At 37.5% G+C, this 21,444-nt stretch overlaps 1 protein-coding gene across 14 annotated transcripts in view; it reads right to left on the reverse strand.

Moving 5' to 3' along the window:
• The window catches only part of lmo7a (LIM domain 7a), a 55,612-nt gene extending 35,650 nt beyond the window's left edge, over positions 1-19,962 (reverse strand). For all 14 annotated transcript variants that reach the window (XM_056251842.1, XM_056251841.1, XM_056251839.1 and 11 more), the window contains exons 1-4: positions 19,878-19,962; positions 14,134-14,204; positions 7,582-7,651; positions 3,097-3,203 (exon numbers count right to left, since the gene is read on the reverse strand). In XM_056251842.1, the coding sequence (XP_056107817.1) occupies positions 3,097-3,203; positions 7,582-7,651; positions 14,134-14,204; positions 19,878-19,946 (317 nt within the window). In that variant the 5' untranslated portion in view covers positions 19,947-19,962. The remainder of the gene's footprint in view (positions 1-3,096; positions 3,204-7,581; positions 7,652-14,133; positions 14,205-19,877) is intronic.
• Between the last annotated feature and the right edge of the window lie 1,482 nt (positions 19,963-21,444).

Here is a 21,444-nt window from a genome sequence, read left to right on the forward strand (position 1 = left end):
GAGTGTATATATATATATATATATGTGTGTGTCCTTATATATATATATATATATATATATATATATATATATATATATGTGTGTGTGTGTGTGTGTGTAAAAGTAAAGTAATGTTGATCATGTTTATTGGCACATGTAAACAGGCCATGAAACAGAGCAGCTGTCATGCTGGAAGAGGCTGCCAGTGGGACAGATGACCTGAGTTGTTTCCCTGTCTGAGACACTTGCTTTTCATGGACTGATGAGTAATAATGAATGTAGGCCCTGCTTATCTCAAGCCTGCCGGCAACAGGCTGCAATATCTGCTCACATCGCCTTCTGTGTGACTGTGAACAGTCGCCATCAAACTCCACAAGGGCTATAAACCTCAGATCAGTGTGAGAGATCTGAAAACTTTAATGTGGCGTGCAAACTCTGCCCTCACATTACAGATGGTTTACTGCCATGTATCGTTTACTGCTTGTATGTATTGTTTCAAAACACTAAAAATACATTTTCTAGAATGATTTGGCAGGGGTCGTTATAAAAACATTTAAAAATAAGCCCTACCATATATCAGTGTTGGACAGTGCTGATGGTGTGAGTCTAATTCTTGGCCAGCTTACAGTTAGTATATGCAAATTGCATGGTCTACACAATCCCAGAACAGAAAATACAAGCCAAAATGGCAAAGCCAAATCTTGTTGTGTTCTTGATGTAAACACAAACATGTTTCTGAAGGATGTAAAGTTACACCAGGAGAATGAAGGAGAAAACAAGCTAAAAATAGTAACAGTCAGGAATCATATCACTGCTGCACTTCATAGTGTCAAAAAGTGACCTTTCAATTCTAAAATTAGGAACCCTGGAACTCTTCCGACAAATACCTGACAGTGGACGCAGATAAACCCTCACTTCATGCTCACAGACACACAACCTCAGACATATACAAGTGGCGTAAGTGATTATAATTATAGCCTATAGGGATTGGATGAGTCCTGTTTAATCAGAGCCTCTGTACAGTTTCCATGGCAGTACGGGTGTGGCATGGTAACCGTCATGCAGCAAGGCTTGCTTTGTTTAATCTCGGCCCACAGGTTAGAGTCTGACAGTACTGTCACTTCTGCTGAGGTGACAATGACAGGACGGGCAGAAACATAAAGCCCTCCCCTTGCCCTTTTCAAAGCAGTCTTATCAATATGGGCAGGTTGATTTCACATATTTGAATAGTTACTAATTTGTATGTGACGTAATACAGCTATGATATGTCACAATGCCCCAACACACACCAATATTTTGTGCTGGACCAGTTCAAGCCAGAGCTGAACACACCTAGTCAAATGAAGCTCACAAAAGGATCAACTATCGGAAAACACAGGAAAAGAACAACAATAATTTGCAGACAGTCCACTAAATAATTAGATCACCCAAATGTTTTTAATGTTACTCCAAACTTATAAATATGTTCCTTAAAACACATAAGGTGAATTTTTTGAAGAAAATCATCAGAACTCTTTTTTTTTTAAATAATTAAAGTGAATGATAACTGAAGCTCACCATAAAAAGCATCATAAAGCTATGATTAATGTGGTTTACATGACTTGTGCCATTTATTTATTTCTAAGTCTTGACATCATATGATTTGTGAGTGGAATACACCAACATTAAGCCATTATTCACTAAAAAAAACTTGACATTCGCCCTAACTCTCATTGGCAAGGTCATGCGAATTCATCATGAGAGCTTATGAGAGTAGTAGTGATTGCCAATTCACAAATGAACCTATCTTTTCAGTGAATTTGATTAAACATCATAAAAGTCTGAATTATTATTTTACAAATTGAACTGATCCAATTCAACTTTTCAAGTTCAACTCACTGACTCAATGATCTAGATAACAATTGTCAGTAAACAATCGATCTGTTAGTCACAGCTATTAAATGACTTCAGAAGACTTGGAAAATAGCACACAAGTCAAACAAACTACTTTTATTATACTTTTATGGTGCGTTTACTTCCTTTTTCTGAAGCTTGACAGCTTCAGTCCCTATTCAATGCAACTTCACTGGGTAAAAAACAACCAGCAAATTTATCAACATTTCTCCTTCTGTGCTTCATAGACTATAAAGTCAGGTTTTGAATGACATGGGGGTAAGTAAATGATGACAGAATTATTATTTTTCTGTGAACTTTTGCAATGAATTATGAATCGTTCTAGTTAATTTAAGTCACCAAGAAAATATAATAGCATAGGACTTCTTGTGTTTTTGTTGACAAATATTAAAGTGCTTGCGGTGATGAACATGTCAGAGCTGGACTGACAGATCTCACAACGTCACTACCTCCCAAAGACACACCTGTGAAAATACTGAACAGGTTGATCAACATGCCATGTTTTTCCACCCTTTTCACAGGTATGGGCTGATCCGAAACACTGAAACTACAACAATATAGCATGATTACAGCATGCACAGGCCATAAACACCTGCAAGTGGCAAATTTACCCACAGCGCACACACACAGAAAGTCTTTAATCTCTCTTCATCTTGAATTTACACATACACAGGCCAATTGTCAGCTTGTGTTTCAGTGATAGTGAGAATTTATGCTTCACTCATGAGGGTGATTCTGCCTTTTTAAGATCAGATTATAGTTTCATTGCAACTCACCTCTGCTCTTTCTTCATTTATTGGCTCTTCTCTAACTTTAATTTCTCACCTGACAAAGAGCGCATAGCTAATTCATAATTTTATTTAATATTCAATGCATTTTCACAAACAATACATATTCATATTCAAGCCAGGCATGACTGTATGATAAATGTTATTAAGCTAATATGTCAACAACGTGTCCATGAATCTTTTTAAAATAGCCATTCACATGGAGTTTCATACTGGCTCAGTTGAATTTAAATGACTGGTTTAGTAATACAAGCCTGTTTTACAAAAATATGTGGATATGAGACCAGAGGACAATAAGATCTGCCAAAATCACCATCTAGTGAGCCATAAACAGTGGTTGGACACATTCTGTTTTAGCTAAACCACAGCTATTTTCACATTGGCGGAAGGTCAAGTATATTACCGAACATTGTAAGTTGAGAAAACCAGAACTTACTTGACAGTCACACGCGTGGAGAAGTCTTGCAGGTCTCCTGGGTGGAAAAGTTGGGCTTCTATTAGTCCAAGCTTTGAACAGGCTTTTAGGAAGAGGTTGATGTTGTCCTGTCGACAGAGAATGTGTCCACCTTCTGAGTTAGACAGCACTCATACAGGAATTATTTGGCACACACAGTCCAGAAATCATTGCTTCCAAAGTTCAGTCCAGTGAGCTGAAGCAGTGGGAGGAGACGAAAGAGGGCAGGTGGCAAATAAAAAGTGACACCACAAGAGTAAAGAATAAAGGCAGGATATCCCTGATTGACCTGTGACTGTACCTGTGAGAGCAGCAGTTTGGCTTCGGGGCGGTGCAAAAGTATGACAGAGAGTGTCAAAGCCACTAGTACCCTCCCCCACACATGAACGGCAGTCACACAAACACACACGCACTTTCTTTGCATTCCCTCTAGACTAACCCAAACACATACCTGCATGTGAACAAACATATAAACTCAAGCATACTCTCACTTTTCACACCCAGAAACCGCCACACAAATCTCTCAGCAGAATATTTGAGGAATCTTCAGGGCGGTGGATTATTTTGGAGACGGGGTTGCCATGAAACACAGGTGACTGAAACGACAAAGTATTTCCCCCAAGCAACTGTTAAAATTGCTCGGTGGGTGGGTGCGGAAATGCTTTTAATATTAAGGAAACTAAAGATCGTGTGTGTTCATTCACATACACATCCGATATGTTGAGAAATGTAGACTATCATGCACTGAAGTCGTGTTATGACATTATTTCAATTAGACTTGATCAACCATCTGGATGATAGTTCAGAGCGTGCAGCCCACCCTTTCCTGCTTTCCTGCTTGCTCTGAAATAATCACAGGGTGCTTTGGCCTATATTTAAACAGCAAACATGCTTATTAGCAGATGGCAATGAGGAGCTCTACTTCTGAATCACCTCCTCGTCTGCTGTTTAAATCCTTTCCCGAGGTGCAAGGTCAAAGGTCTCAACCTGACCCTGTGTGTGGGAGTCAAAGGGTCTGTTGAAGTACGTTATCATCTGTGTTTAAAGGTGACACATGAGATACACCGCACAGAACATGAATGTCAACAGCAAGACGTCTCTTATCGTTTGTTCTGTTCCTCAACCAAATTCTCACACTCCAACAGCTTGATCAGTGTCCTTAACCTTTAACCTAGACTTATGCAAAATATCTGAGATGTGAAAATGTCCAACTAGTCACCTGTTTACCTGAATGCTAAATGTCTTGAAGCAGGTGGTTAGGAACAAACACACTATTACATGTTTAACCTTTACTTGGAATTTTAAATGACCTACAATTACTCAACAGGGCATGTTGGTTAAAACACTAATGTTTGTTAATAAAATAATTTTGCACAGATAGCTTTGGGACAGTGAAACTGAATCTCTAACTTTACAGCCAGTGCACATACAGTAATCCTGTCAGAAATACTTATTCAGCGATTACAACCATCAGAAAAAAACTATCAAGCTTTCCTTCAAACACTTTTTTTGCAACTGCTGGTTGTTGGTTTGTTGCACAGGCATTACTGGTGATATGTATGTAATCTGAGGTATGCTAAAGTTCAATTATTGTGATAAACTGTGTCAGCATAGATCAAGCTCTTATATGAATCATGTTGTTTTCAGTAAACCATTATGTGAATAGGCAATAATGCTAAACGAAATTACAAGTTAACACTTAGACATTATGGGTTTAATTAAAGTAAATAATAAAATATAAATGCACACTTTTAAGAGCAAACAAGCCTGGTGGCCTGTGGAAAATTCTATTCAAATAATCAGTTCTGCCAATTCTCTTTTCACAGTGGTGAGACTCATTGCAAATATATCCATCCAGCTCAATTATAGGGGGGTTTATGAAGGGCTGTGCTCTACAGAGTCATCTCTCTGCTAAACCTCAGGCCAAAGCCCTGCCAGAATGACTTTTCTAATGTGGCCGACCAGCGTGCCACACAAGTGTAGGCTTCCTCTCTTCAAATTGTTAAAAGGAGGATCAGCTATCCGGGGAAACACAAGGGTAAACCAAGGCTCCGGATTTGATGGAACTATGGGAAAGTGATCCAGAGATCAACCAAAGCCAAACCTTGAGTAGAGTTTAGTGATCCAAAGCCAGAGTCGCTACACAGTCCACAAAACCAGAGATTTCCACTCTTGCACTAATGAGCCTTGATAAAATATAAAACCTCAGTATTAGAATAAAACTGCGTTTAACAAAAGCCAAGCAGCCAGAAGGAACAATAATAGTGCTGGGAAGATTTCAGAGGCTTGAATGAGCCTTTTCATTCTGTGGAAAAAAATCTTTCATCAGTCATAAACATAGTTGGATAAGTGCATTATGTTCTTTTGCATCTTACGGTTTGCTGGTAGCTCAAAAACAGCTCTCTTATGGACAAACTTTACAGGCTCAGCAGTATTTAGCAAAACTAAAATATAGTCCAAACTATGTGTTTTTCTTTGCATGCCTTTGCTTAGCCCGTGCCATGTAAGCCCTCAATTGTGAGTTTAGGCTCGATAGGTTTTGGGGTTGGAAGCATTTTATGGAAATACCGCAGTGATGCTGTTGGACATGCAGATGCTCATCTAAGCTTACCTGGGTCAAGAGTTTTAAAGGGCAATGGGAAATAAATGAGCATGTTTTGCATAGATTAGGCCAAAAAGTTTAAATAAAAACAGCTTAATTCAGGCCCATATGCCACTTGTCTATGATCTTGCATTAAAAAGCAAGAGCATAGACCATAGCAAGAGCAAAGAGCATAGGTTTTTGTACTGTCCAAGTAATATTTTATATTATTTCAAAATCTAATTTCCCCTTCTCTACATGCATGCGTATGGATCGTTCATAATAGAAAATTGCAATGCTTCCTGTTTGGAAAATGGTGACAAATGATTTCTATTAAATAACAGGCAGAAGTAAATCAACTTCAACTTGCAATTCACGCTAAATACCTGTAAGGCTGGTGCCGGTATGTCTGATCGACCCCTCAATGTGACAAAAGGCCCTCCTGGGAATTAACACTTGAACTATCCCTTGAATATGTAACTCCCTCTTGCATATGTAACAGGAACTTTGGAGACGCAGCACACAGGGCAGTTCACACTTCACCCACACTATCTCCCCCACATCCCCCTCCTCCTCACCTGAAATACACTGAAACCTTATGCAATGTTATGTGTGTACAAAAATGTAACTACTCATGTTTGGTGTCTTTTGATGTATCACAATGCGCCTGGTGACATGGTCTCATTCTCCCAACTATGATGAAAAGCTAAAAGAAGTTATGAAATGTGAGAAAAGTGATGTGTGCCATAATAGCCTCATTCAGACTACCTCCTGTATGTAAAATCAGGCAGACCTCACAGTGTGAGCCCCTGAATAAACAACCAAAATCTAATTATAATGACAGACATCACCATTTGGTAACAATTGAATTATCTGGGTTTATAAGGAAAAGCAGCAGAAATGTTCGGGGAGTCTGTAGGTTGACTGCCCACACAACCGCTGTGTGTAATTTTGTTGACAGGTAATAATTTCTACAAATTCTGTGATTTCTGAATTGATATGCTTAACTGATGATTTTATCCTCTGAATTGGATTTGAAATGATTACATCATTACCTGATCAATAAATTGTAAACGTTTGATTTTATTCTAACCGACTCTGAGAATTGTTTTCCCCCGAGTAGATTATCGGATTCGTATATTTCCACAAGTTTGCGTCAGAGTTTAGTGACGACTAATATCTGATATCAGATTCAAGTGTACTTGAATGAGGAGACGGGTAGTTTCCGTCTAGAATCAGCTAATGCTGTTTGATCTAGATTTGGGTACGTCTAAATACCTCTGTTCTAATTTAATGTTACTTTAGATAAGTGCACGCTACTAAAGTAAGTTATTGAATTAAGTTCCTGAGGTGGCATTCAAGGGGGCTGTGTATGTCTTCGATTATGTACGTGTGAATTACGGCAAATCCCAGACATTCAGCCAATTACCTCTGTTTTGATAATCGGAAACTGACGAGATTGTGCCGGAGACCTGGTGAGGAACTCGAAGTGATATAGTTTCCTGATCTGAGCAGATAAAATATAATCAGAGTTTAAAGAATAAACAAACCTTCGCTAACGTTTAATGATGCACGGATATCATTAAAACCTTTTCATTTATGGAGTCAGATAATAACGAGATAATACATGAGAAAATATATTGCATTTAATCTTGTTGTGTTGCGTGAAAGGAAAGGCAAGTAATACGCAGAGTAACCTTCTACCGCTGATTGGATGCCGAATTTGGACCAATCGAGCCGGACTTTACAGTAATACCCATGTACATGTCAACCATTTAGTAAATCATTCAAACTTCTTTTTAAGAGTTAAAGTTATTATCAGGATGGAATACTACAGCAAAAATCCTGTATGCATGTCAAAATACAAAAAAACAACAACAACTTACCAAGCCAGCAATAGGTGAGGATAATCTGTTTAATTTCTTGATAATTCCAGGCTTTATCTTGTTGATCAGTCTAGAAAAAGAAAAGCAGAACAAAAGTCAACACAAACAATTACATTGCGTGTCAGTTGCCAGTTTATTGAAGAGACTGTAGGTTATCTGTATAGGTTGCATAGTATTTGCAGTCATTACGTTCCTGTGTATATTGCGTGAATGACGGGTGGTTGGGCAGATATTGTGTTGCGGTAGGTAGTATGCCATACGGAACCGCTGTCCACTGAAACTGCCTATTCACGCACCAGTGGGGCTCGACAGCCTTAGTCAACGGGTTGGCGCGTATGGTTGGGTTGCGGAGAGATTGTGAGATTGTGGTTAGGTCTCAGCAGCAGGAGGGACGTAGAGGTCAGTAAGCTGGGCTGAGTTGAGTGGGGGACGGAGGGGGGTGATTTTGGGACGCAAGAGTCACTGTCTTCATGTTTTGTCATTTACGCCTGTGTTATGGAAATCATCATTATGAACAGCAGCTACGCTAATTATTTTCCCTTTGCTTTTCTGCTGTTATCTCGGGACGCGAGTCCCGAGAAAATGGCGTTCGTCAGCTCCAGTTGTATCCAGCCTCTCACGGAGACTTCAGATGCTCCAATCACAAAGCCTATGAAGTGACGACTCAACACGGGCGATATGGACTCTCTATGGTGGACGGCACTGATTCTCAACAACTCGTCTTAAGACCGGCGTGCATACTTGGACTTCCAAAAAATACTCTAAATGTTCCGATCCAATCTGACTTGTAATGCTGCCCGAATCATGCACTGTTCCTTCGTTGGCCAGGAGGAGAACTGGCCCCCCGACTGAGCCTGGTTTCTCCCAAGGTTTTTTTCTCCATTCTGTCACCTGATGGAGTTTTGGTTCCTTGCCACTGTTGCCTTGGCTTTTGGCTTGCTTAGTTGGGGACATTTATAATATTCAATAATATTATTGATCTGCCTTACTTAAGGTCGACGTTGACGCAATATCTTTTAGAAACAAACTTTGTTATATTGTTTTCATGTTATCACTGAAGCGCTTTGATACAATCTGTATTGTAAAAAGCGCTATATAAATAAAGGTGACTTGACTTGACGGCTTTCTTTAATTCTGACCATCTGGCTTCAGTTTACAAAGCCATCTAATGCCCTGAAAAAAAAAAAAAAGCTCTCAGTGGAAACAGACACCAGTCAATAGCCTCCAAGTAAGCCTAGTTTTGTGTGTAAAACTGGTTTGGGGAAATACACAGAAATATTGAAGTGCAAAATACAAGGCATGCGGCTGAGTGATGAGCATGAAATAATAATGTGAGGTATGTGAAATGTGAGAAACTTGATTTCTGACTGATGTGCATTAAAGGGAGAGGCAGTCAACAGTTTTATGACTCGTCTCATACAGTGTATTTTCTCTCATTTAGTGATGCGCAATTCCTTCTGTGGTAGAAAAAAGACAGTGAGTAATACATGCTTTAGAATCAATATCAAAGTCATGTAGTGTATTTAATAACATGCTAAAAATAACAAAATAATGTGCAAATATGTGATTGGTTGAATGCTGAATTTAACAGTAACATTTACAATTAAAGGCAATTCAAATGTAGAATCTGATTGGTTAATGAAGCAGCGGCATGCAAAAAGTCGTGTATGATGTGTGCACCTGTTTAAAAGTGTCACCGGCCCACCGGTGGGCCCTATAGCCATTATTTAAAACAGTAATATCCTATACTAAACTTATATTGACAAACTATATATCATTTGAAAGCTTAAAATCTCTAGTTTTCATATTTGGTGATTGATTTTCGCTTGGACACTTAAAGGGTTAAAATAAATGACTTTTTAAACACCAGTATATATACTAATATATGGAGCTAGAGCTACACAAAGCTTTTTAAAATTAGATTGGTGGCCCAAAATTTGTTTATAAAAAAAAAAACCATAAAAAAAATAAAGTATAGAGGCCTACAGTAAAGAATATGTAGTGTTGGTCATTTCTTCTCTGTCTGTAATCACTAAAACACATACCCATTCACACGTCTAAGAAGTATTTGGGCACTCTTTAAGCTAAAGTCAAGGCTTTGCTGTGCCGACCCCAGCAGTAGTTTCACAGGACTCTTTGTTTAGACGTGAAATCCAGAGTGACAGTGTCCTCAGGTAATGTAGGCTTTTGTTAGTTCATGTGGAAATAGCTAAGCTAATGGCTCGGTATACAGACTGAAAGCAGGCAGCATGAGAGCGCAGGAGAAGGACGATGACATTCTGCACTGGACTGTGGTAATTAGTCTGCTGAGTCACTCGACTGACACCAGCGTGTCAAACTGGCCCACGCACTGCCCCAAAACCATCCAGGCAGTTTCAGAAATGTGCTGAAATCCCTGAGCTTGCAGCATGTCACGCCCTGTCCACCGACCCAACGCTCTCTTTACATAAACAGCACAAGAGGCCCGAGAGCTGAGAGTGCTTCTCCCCGTGTGCCTGCCCCTCTGCTCAGGTTTCTGAAACCGGCTAGAGTAGCTGGCACTATGGACCACCTCTTCCCAGCTGTCCTTTTAAATGCTCTGCCATGTTGTTTTCCTCTGCTGGGCTTACTAATGCTTCCTGGGATGGAAGAGTCTCTGAGTGTGACAGCAGGGTACAAATTATTTGTTTTAAAAATAGCTGCATGGCATCATGCACGTTAAATGTCATGCAGCTGGCATTAAATGCAAATTCCAAATGAAAAAGTTCAGGTAGTGTTAGCTTGCATCACATTTCAGCCAACAGGTAAAATGTTGTTTCAGTGCATTATAGAAAAGTAGTTAAAGGGATAGCGCCAACATAGGCTCACTGGGAAAATGTGCCTCTAACCACATTTTTGCAACTTTTATTCCTTCTCGCATTTCAAATTACGATTACAGCGGCAGATTTTTGATTAATAGACTTATTTTTCCACGGTTCTCAAACACTTTTACTATGCTGCATGATTTGTAAACTACATAATTTTGAGCTCCATATGTTTGGCTTATATGATGTAAACTTGCTTGGTAACTTACCTGGTACTGCATTTCATTTGCAATGCAGAACGTGCGAGTATGAGTCCAGTGAAACATAAGTCATAAAAGAGCTCAAAGTCTTGTAGAAGCAGGCTAAATGGTTACTTCAACACAGTCTTGACGGTGATGCATTACAAGTAATGTGAGTTAAGTAATTAGATGACTTTTTTCAAGCAACTAGTAAAATAAAGGGATGGTCACACTACACTTTTTGTCCAATACGCTGATTTCACGCAGCCGCCATTTTGAAATCGAAAGCGAGGCTCCGGTGGGAAGAACCCCGGAAGTACAGATAGACAACAATGCCTTGGACTACCAACCTGAAGCTGCTGCCGCGATTTACACTATTGGATGTTAATATCCAATATAGGATATGTATATAGTTTGTTCCTGCTTCTTTTTTTTACGTTCTGAATTATATATAAAAAAATAATTTTATTTATAAATGAATTTCACTGTATATAGTCTAAAGTATGAAAGAAATGCATGTACATTTTTAGAATAACTAATTTCTACATTAAACAACAATACGCCATCGCATTCGCGACTCTCCTATGATTAAAGGCGACACTTCCGGTTTTCTCCCCACCGGAGCCATTGCAAAATGGCGGCTGCGTGAAATCAGCGTATTGACTTCCATTCATACGCAGTTTCAAAGTTCAAGTTTGGTGAACTCTGACCTGCAAATTCGCATCACGTGAAGATGTGTGACCAGTAGAAAATCGATAGGCCTACATCTCAGTGACCTCGTCTTAGCTGAATTAAAAGAACGATATTTTTGCAGTAAAGTCGAGTAGATTGTATATTTTTACATTTTGAATGCATTACTATTTGTTATATGTTGAATTCATGTTTATAAAAAAGACACGACTGTTGCTGTGTCTAAAGAAATTTTCCATGCTCAAGTCCAGTGTGACCGCAGTTTAACACATTACTTTTAAAATTACAAGTTACTTTTTCAAATAAGTATTGAAAGTTACTTTGTTTTCCCATTCATTGACTGACACATCTCCTGTTACTATGTTGAGAGAAATCGGGAGTAAGTGCAGAGGCGTTAACTTGTGTGTCACATGATGGGTATTGTAGTTCTAGACTGAATGCGAGCAGGCATTTACTCATCTCACTTGTGACTTGCACAAATAAAAGCAGATTTATTATTCCTCAAAATGAATAAAAACAGTGAAATGCATTTCAAACTCAGAATATTTTACAAAGCTGCAATAAATAAATATGTTAAATAACACAAATAAATGTATAAACCAATGCCTTTGCTACTGACCTTCGATGATCCAATTCAACCATACTAATAACCAAAATGACTTTAGATAAACATCACATGTCTTTCTTTTTCTTTTATTGCTGAAGTAAAAGAATGAACTGTACTGAACACAAGTGTTGAACTGTACAAGAGTGAATTTGCATTTCCTTCAGCCTGAGGCTTATTCATTTCACTTTTGGCCTTCACATTTGCCAAAAATATATAACTATTATTAAAAAACAAACAAGCAAGTCCAGCCCAGGTGAGAAAAGGTAATGCAAAATTAAAGTAACTTTAAAAATTAACTAAGTTACTAGTCCATAAAAAGTAACTAATGGCGCTTTTCCACTGCATGGTACGGCTCGCTAAAAATGGTACCACCTCTGTTGAGGTTCCAAGCATACCGTACCGATACTAAAATGTGACGTGAACACACTACAGATCACCGATTGGTCAGAGAGAACCAAAGCCATTGGATTTGCAACACGAGACACCAAACCCGCTAGATTTAAATAGTCAGCAACAACCACCCAAGTATTATTTGTTCGCAATATTTTTTATAAACGACTTGCTTGAAAAAAATAAAAAAAATAAACTTGTAAAAAGAAATGGCTGAATCGTGGTGACTGGTCATTAGACGAGGTGCAGACGTTCCTCTCGTTGGTAGCCGAGGAGCGGATCCAACGAGAGCTGGATATTGCGACCAGGAATGAAAAAGTTTTTCATAAACTTTAACGAGCAGTCTATAATCCCACCCACTTTGAAGCGGTACTAAACTGCAGTGGAAAATCAAACCGAGCCGAATCGTACCACGCAGTGGAAAAGCAAAGCAAGCTGAGCCTTACTATGACGTGGAAAAGCACCATAAGTAACGCAGTTCGTTACTTTTTTAGGAAGTAAATGTAATGCAATATTGTAACGCATTAAAAGTAACTTTCCCCAACTCACACTTGCTTTTGTTAACACTATTGCTTAGGTTTAGAGTATGGTTTAGTTTAGGAGGTGTGTTTTTTTTTTTATACCTATATATAAAAAAACTGCTACTTTATATATATATATATTAGGGCCGGGACTTTAACGCGTTAATTAAGATTAATTAATTACAGACTTAAACGCGTTAATTAATTACACAAAAAAATATTTTTAATCGCACTTATTTTTGCACCGCGGAACGTTTCTCACTGGATGAGTTTCGGCGGACCGATTATACTGGCGCACCAACTAGCGTTCATGACGAAGAAGCTGACGAGATGATGCTATTGGACGAGATCGCTTTGGTTGGCCGGTGGATGCATAGACATCATGATGTCTATGGGTGGATGGGAAATTTTGTTACAAAAAACGAACGGATGGAAGCGTCGATAAGAGCATGGTTGTGTGCAAGCTATGCAACAAGGAATTCGCTATTGCTATTACTACACTTAATGGCAAAAATTGCACTGGTCTGCTGGACTTGGTTGTTGCTAAAGCTTATGTATTCAGTCATTATTCAATGGTATACTAAAAATCCATGTGAAAAAAATTACTTCTCACTGTTCTCAGGTCAAATATTTATGCAATTAAAATGCGATTAATTTCGATTAATTAATTATTACAAAGCCTCTAATTAGATTAATTTTTTTAATCGAGTCCCGGCCCTAATATTTTTTATTTTTATTTTTTTACATTTTTGTCCATACAATGAGTCAAAGGTCAGTGGGGTCCAAAATTCTAAATTCCAAAAAGGGCATAAAGGTAACATATGTGAATGTCATTGCTTAATATTATGACACAAGCACCAATGAGGTTTGAGATTGAATAACCACTTAATTCTTGCTCTGTTGATCATGCAAACAATTTTTGATTCAGGAGACTTCATTTAAACCAGTTTACTTTTACGTTACCTTTATGTACTTTTGGAGCTCAAAACTTTTGGACCCCATTGACTTTAATAGTATGGGGAAATAAATCAGACTTTCTTCAAATTTTCTTACTTTGGGTTCCATAGACGAAAGAAATCATACAGTATTGGAACAACATGAGGGTGAGTAAATGAAGACTGAATGTTCCCTATTTGAATTAACTCTCCTTTAGGACTGTTTGCATTATATTATGTTTGTGGTGCACAAAAAGTGCAATGAATATTAAAAACCATTACAAAACGATAGCCTAAGCCACAACATTATAGCAGAATCCTTTTCATGGTTTAAGCAAGAAAAACAGTAAACAAATAAAAAGTATAAATAAACATAGCTTTACTTACTCACACAACAGAAGTCCATTCTCCAGAGAATTCCGGAAATTACTGCTCCCAAACTTCTTCTTAGTGACTGCCTGCGAGACATGGACAAACACAGGAAGCACTAAGAACCAGTGAGTGGGAAGGTAGGATGTCCAGGGAAAGGAGAGGAAAGTTGTTCTTCCGAGCTTTGAGTCCAAGCGTCTAGCACACCAGTACAATAACACAGCCTCTTTTGGAGAATCGTGGGTTATTCAGTAATCAGAGCTGGAGCCCAGTGGCCAAACCACAGAGAACGAGAGCATCTGGAGGAATGTCACAGTTTTACACACAGCTTCATGCCTTTCCAATGATCTCAAACTACTCCTGCAGGATACAGAAGGCAGGCAGCCCATTGTTTTTTCTCACACACAGGGAAGCATTTATGTTGTGTTTATTCCCTCAGACTACACTGTTACAATGTGAGCCCTGTTGCTCCACACCTCATATAACAATCTATGACTAAAGCCCTTTTTCCGATGCAAATGTTTTCAATTTCCAAGTTTAAACGCCAGTAAAAACATTTGACAGAGTTTAGCTTTCATGAGACAATTTCATTATGAGTAATACTTTAGGTATGTTTTATAATATGCTACTGGTATAACATTAAATTTAAGAAATTGACTTCTTAAATATTTAAGTTGACTTCTTAAGTATTGTAATCTCCAAAACGGTCTTGTTGCAAAAACAAAGTATGCAAAAGATATGAAATCTAGAGATGTCAATAAAGGGTTACCACTTATTGATGTCTGTTGTGTAGAACAGAACGCTCTTAAACTGCTTCTACTTGACTGTCACTCAAAAACATGGCATGTATTCAGAGGGTGTGGAGGGCCTTACATGTAAAAGGACACTGGTTATGTTGAGATCAGCATTGACTGCGAGATTTGAACCGCAATTGTTCTCTTTTAGAAGCAGTACTTCAAAGGACACTTTATGTCTGCTGAACAAAACAAGGACAAAAATAATGTATGGACAAATATTATGATCCTATAGTACTAGATCCAGTTACACTACAAGTTACAAACTAAAGGTAGATTATTTCAACGGGAATTTTGTATTCTGTGTCACACTGATCTAAATCTTTCAAAGCTTGAGAAAAAAAATAACAACAAGATAATCTTATAATACAGCCAAAAAGTTGTAAGTTGTCAGAATATTAAAGATCAATGTTTTTGGAATGAAATGTCAAGTAGCTTCCTGTCCCTTTCATGTAGATTTATGTAACCATTACACAAACCCTCACAGATATGGAGTGTAAAGAGACAAGAGGTTAATCATATACAGTATGAAGCACATTCACACAGCTTGGTGCAGTAAACATCAGTGTTCAATGAAATCCTGACCCCTGCTGTTCCTGTCATTGCAATGTCCATGATGGCTTACTGTTTTTAAACAGATCTCTGTAGCAGGTGGAGAACAATTTGAGAGCTTGAACAAATCACTTACATAACCAATAAACGACTGAACAAAAATATGAAACTATATTAGTAGGCAACTATTAAATTATATACTAATTGTAAAAGGAAAAACAAAATTTATATAGCAAGAATCCATTCAATGGATCAAAAGTGACAGTAATAAAAAAAATCCTGAAAAAAATTATCAGTTTCCACAAAAATATTAAGCAGCACAACTGTTTTCAACAATGATAATAATAAGAAATGTTTCTTGATCAGCAAATCAGCATATTAGAATGATTTCAGAAGGATCATGTGACATCATGTGAGTAATGATGTTGAAAATTCAGCTTTACCATCACAGGAATAAATTACATTTTGAAATATATTAAAATAGAAAACAATTATTTAAAATTGTAATAATATTTCACAATTTTTATTACAAACTATTTGTCATTCAAGCTCACATAATGTGATCACATACTAATTTAAATAGTAGGTTTTGATAATGCAAGACATTATTTTAATTCAGCTGCACTTTTGCACACAGCGATTGTTCATTCATGAAGGAGCAATGAGGCATTCCAAGTTGTTTGGACACACGGAATGCCGCACATCGTTAATTGTGCCAAAGTGCTTTAATCCCTTTGCCCAAGTAAAGTCTGCTGAGCGAGAAGGAATATTGGGAGAAAATGCTCAACATCTCTAGGGTCATTTTAGGCTAAAAAGAACAATCAATTCAAACCTGTAAAACATTTTTTTTTTTAAAAAGACCTTATGTACAACTACAAATTTAAACTTCAAATTAGATGACCCTGATTTACCTAAACAATAATGGATGAGATTTAACAAAACTTCTATTTAATATGATTTCACTACAATAATGATTTAGCCACAGTGGCTAATGGCAACTTTCTACACTTAGATATACCAAGCAACTTCAGAAAGGTGGCTAATTTTAGGTTTGACTTTAACAAGCTGAGAACTCCCCTGGAGAAAAAAACAGAAATGCCTCTGCCCACAGACCGGGTGCAAGAATGAGCACATGTGACAAACTCCAGATCGTTCAGCTGACTATAACACCCTACTACACACTCAGACTCCAGCACTGCTCAGTGCGCCCTCACGCCTGACAACCTGTTAGTCATTCAGATTTTAATTGGACGCTAAACGGCACATCACCTTCCTTTGCAGGAGAGCAATCGGCTTGGGGCTGAAACTGCCCTGCCAAGGTCCACTGCCTGTGACAATGAACCAGTGTGCATGTGTGAGAGACTGATGTCACACTGAAAGCATTTAGATTCACCCCTCATGAATTAAGAACAATATTTGTTCAGTTACAGCCAGTACTTTGGCCCTGCCATCTCCCGCTGAGAAGGGAATTCACAAGGATAGGAAAGTCCTAATCATTTGTTCCCTGGACTAAGTGGGTTCCAGAGGGTTTGGAAGAATAAACCCGGTAAAGCGTGTGAAAACTGTTGCAGGACTACTAGTTTTTCCACTGTGAGCTTGATGAAAAAATAAATAGATCATTTTTTTTCTAAAAAGTTATTTAAGGGATAGTTCTAACCCAAAATTAAAATGCTGTTGTAATTTATACTCACCCTCATGTCGTTTCAAAGTCAAACCTGTATGATTTTCTTTCTTTTGTGGAACATATTTTGAGAAATGTCTCACTGTTTTATGCCCAATAGAGGTCAATGGTCACCAAATTGGTTACTAACATTTTTCAAAATATCTTCTTTTGTGTAACGAAGAAAGTCGTACAAGTTTGGAACGACAAGAGGGTAATTGATTGACGACATAATTTACATTTTGGGGAGAATTATCCTGTTTAATGGAATCGTTCGTGGAATAAGATACAAAAATGCATTGTCATGTCCTCTTAATCACATACCCAAAATTTGTTGGTGGTGGACTGGAAGATAGTAATTAATAAATATGAAATATTAAAAAAATTTATAAATAATGAATAAAAAGTTATATTGATTCATGAAACAAATATAAGATAATTATTTTATTTATACATTTTTAGAATAATATAATAATAAAAACCAAAGAGTATCTCTGTTTTGACCATGATATGAAGTGGGACAGGGTACTAGAAATGTTATTTGTGAGTGTGACCTTTATAGGTTAATAAGAAAAGAAAATCTTCAAAATCTTTCTTTTCTTAAAATAAAATTTCATATAAAAGTAAACAGTTATACATTAAAGTGATCGTTCACCCCAAAATGTGAAGTCTGTCCTCATTTATTCACCCTCAGCGTTTGGTAAAAGTAAACGAGAACAGACAATTATCTCAAACTTCCAGTAGGGGTTTAATCTTCAGCTGGCTTGCAGGAGTCACGTGACCTGCCAGTGGCTGGCTGGTGGCTGGCAAGTCAGCCGTGGCAAGTTTCAGCAACCACTGATTTTTTTTTGGCAGATTTTGTGTTTTGTATTCCTCCCTCTCTAGCTCTGGTGAATTACATTAATTTATTATTGTGCATCTCTTGATATGATTATGTTCTTTTACATGATTGGCGTTTTAGAGAATTTTATGGTAATTAAAATAGTCAGATAGCCTTGATCACGACTGGCTGCTTATTGACGCTTTCCTGGCTGCTCAATCCAGCCAGCCACGGTTGAGCTATAACGTGTTCCCGATCACTCTTGCAGCAAGGAAATATATTATTTTATAATTTATATATATTCTTATGGATACATTAATTTACACAATTGACATTTTAGAGAGGTTTATCACAAATAAAGTGGTCAAATGGCCGTGATCCCTATGGTTGGTTAGTCTTACGTTCCAACTCCCACTCTCATTCCAAGGAATTATTTTTCACCACTCGTGTTTTACGCCGGTAATAAAATAGGCCAAGCTGCAAACTCCAACAAACATGTGCTGAATTCCTTAGGCCTATATGATGAGTTTTGTGTTTTATCTTTCATAGGCCTACTTTAATCTAATTCTCATGGAATGGCTTGCTGGATTGAGCGGCCAGAGAAGCGTCAGTAACCAACCAGGGCTGAGGGCTATCTGACCGTTTTATTTATAATAAAATTCTCTAACACACCAATCATGTAAATGAACATCATTATACCAACAGATGCACAAAAATAAATGAATGTAATTCGCCAGAGCTAGCACTGTTGCCAACCATTTTCTAAGGAAAGTAGCTAACGCCTTCCCTAAAAGTCGCTAAATGTCGCTAGATGACGTCATACGCTAATTCGCATATTCATGACGTCATCGCGTCGTACTTGCGTTCTGCCATGCCTAATGTGTTTTCTCTCTAAATTCATGCTCACATTCTGTATTTTAATATAATATAATATGAATGTCCAATAAAGCTGTTCTCATTACCTATATTATTTTTGTCAGACAGTAGAACAAGTAGGCTAACTATATAGGCTAGTGAATGACTAATTTTTTTTATATGTGTAAAATTATCTGAATTGAGAGAGTTCGGGAAATGGGTGAAAGCTCTGTGATAGTGAGTATTACAAGTAATAAGCACAAGAAAAGAACGGAATTAAAATGGTCAAACAAAACTCTTTAAAAATAAAACAAAAGAGAAGCTGATAAGTGACAAGTCCGTGAAAAAAAAAAAAAAAAAAAAAAAAAAACTGGCGCGAGCTCAACACATGAATGTGCTGCTGCTCGTCTCAGCCATTCACTGAACAAGGTAGACGCCGTTAGAGAGAGAGAGAGACGGCCGGGAGAAGGCAAGACCTCGCGCTCGCAGGACAGTACTGGCAACATCTGGAGATTACTGCAGGTTTGTGTGAAAAGTCGCTAGATATGTCGCTAGTCGCTTTTTAAAAAAAATGTCGCTGAAGGGGTCTGAAAAGTCGCTAAGTTGGCAACACTGAGAGCTAGAGAGGGAGGAACACAAAATCTGCCAAAAAAAAAAAAATCAATCAATGGTTGCTGAAACTTGCCAAGGCTAACCGTCTGCCGTCAGCCACCAGCAGGTCACGTGACTCCTGCCAGCCAGCTGAAGATTGAACCCCCACTCCAAACTAATCATAAACAAACAGAGACACTAATGTGTGATTTAGCTACCTATTCACCATCACGTTTTTGGAGATACTTTTGTATACTTAGTTATTACATTTGCATGCAACACAAATGTTATTTTTTGTTAGCTTTTTTTATAAATTCTAATCATTGTTAAAGACGAATTCAACAGGTGTGTCTGGGTATAATTCAACATGAGTAAATGAATATATTCAGTGCTTTGTCGTTTTAGTTACCGCAGTGTCAATTGTCATTTTCCCGAACTAAATTTATTTAAATGAGAGCACGGCACGTGTAAAAGTGAGAACAGTTCTTACCTCAATCCATCTCTGTGCTTCTGAGTAAGCAGACTCATAACCTACTGCAGACTGCGCTCGCCACTCCATCACCGTTCTTAAGTGGTGAAGCTGTAAGGAAACGGGCGTCTACAATCAAAGAGCCAAGACGCGCGAGTTCTGTTCTACGGTACCGCGTCGCGTGAATATTTTACTACCTGCTTTCTTTAAAAAAAAAAAAAAAATCAGCCGGTGAAACGCTTTTCTTATTCGACTACCAGTTTCAAAACTATCACTCTATCGAACGTCAACGACCGTACAGGACGCAGGATAAACTCTTAAATCTCCCCTTGTTCTTTTACCTACTCCAGAGAAACTTTAGAGTTGTGTTGTGTACTTTATACGCCCCCTAGTGCGTCAGGATACACACCAGAAACTACCGTCAGGTTACGTTACAGGTGCCAAAGGTAGGATTAAGCGCCACTGGAGAAAAAAACTAAAACATATAAACTAATGTCATGTTTACAAGTACAGAGTAAAAACAGAGTGAAAACAGAACAGATCAGAAGTGCATAGCTTATTAATAAAAATGGTAAATTGGATCTAACTTAAGCAGAGGGTGGCGACTTTTATTTCTCGACTATATTTCTCATCACAATAGGCTACAATTGAAATACTTTTTTTTCATTTTGATTTGTAAAGTGCAAGTACATATTAGTTAATATGCAAATAAGGGATGAATTTCAGTCAGCTAGTCATTCTGACTAAATTACAATTAACTAATAATAAAATTATTTTCATTACGTGAGACAGATCTTCCAGAAACACTGAACCTATCAGCATTTATTTTGTAATAATAATCAGCTGACTGTACATTGCATGCTTATTTCAAGGGTATTTATCAAATAATTCGCAAATAAATCATCACAGCTATGTAGGAAACAAAGGTATCTTGAATTTCCATGGACAACAGTCATTATTCAAACACGTGACCCCTAAATGTGGTATAAAAACAATTAATTTATCTTAAATATAATTAAATCTTACATTCAAATATAAATCTGAATCAATTATTGTGTTCAACATTTAAAAAAAAAATTTTTAGATAACAATGCTGTTTTGAAGGGGAAAAAGTATGGATGTAAAAAAAGACAGAAATTAATCATTGCTTGAGTATTCACGAAGTGAACTGTTGTCACTGATAATACAGCAATGAGGACACCATGAGATGAAAACGTTGGACATTTGTTCTTTATTCTCTTAGTCTTAACTGATTTTTTTCTGTATTCTTGAGAAAACTGTATTTAGAAGTAGGACACCATATGAAGTGAAACACTGGCATCGGGCTAACACTTCTGTGAGAACAGTACATTTATTTTTGTCAAAATATGATGTGTACATATTCATCATGAGAACTTTTATTTTAAATGGCTTCTTTTCTGGCAGAAAAACAACACCCTTAGGTCAATTTGTATCATTAACAGAATACATTTCATATCATTTTGGAGAAATGAACACAAAAAAGTATTTTAGTCAGTATCAACATTCAGATACAAAATTCTTTATGTGCATGTACATTTCTTGATATTGGCTAATTCTAATTAGCTTC

Source organism: Rhinichthys klamathensis, unplaced genomic scaffold (genome assembly GCF_029890125.1).
Source record: "Rhinichthys klamathensis goyatoka isolate OS25496 unplaced genomic scaffold, OSU_Roscu_1.1 h1tg000090l_1, whole genome shotgun sequence".
Taxonomy (NCBI): Eukaryota; Metazoa; Chordata; class Actinopteri; order Cypriniformes; family Leuciscidae; genus Rhinichthys; species Rhinichthys klamathensis.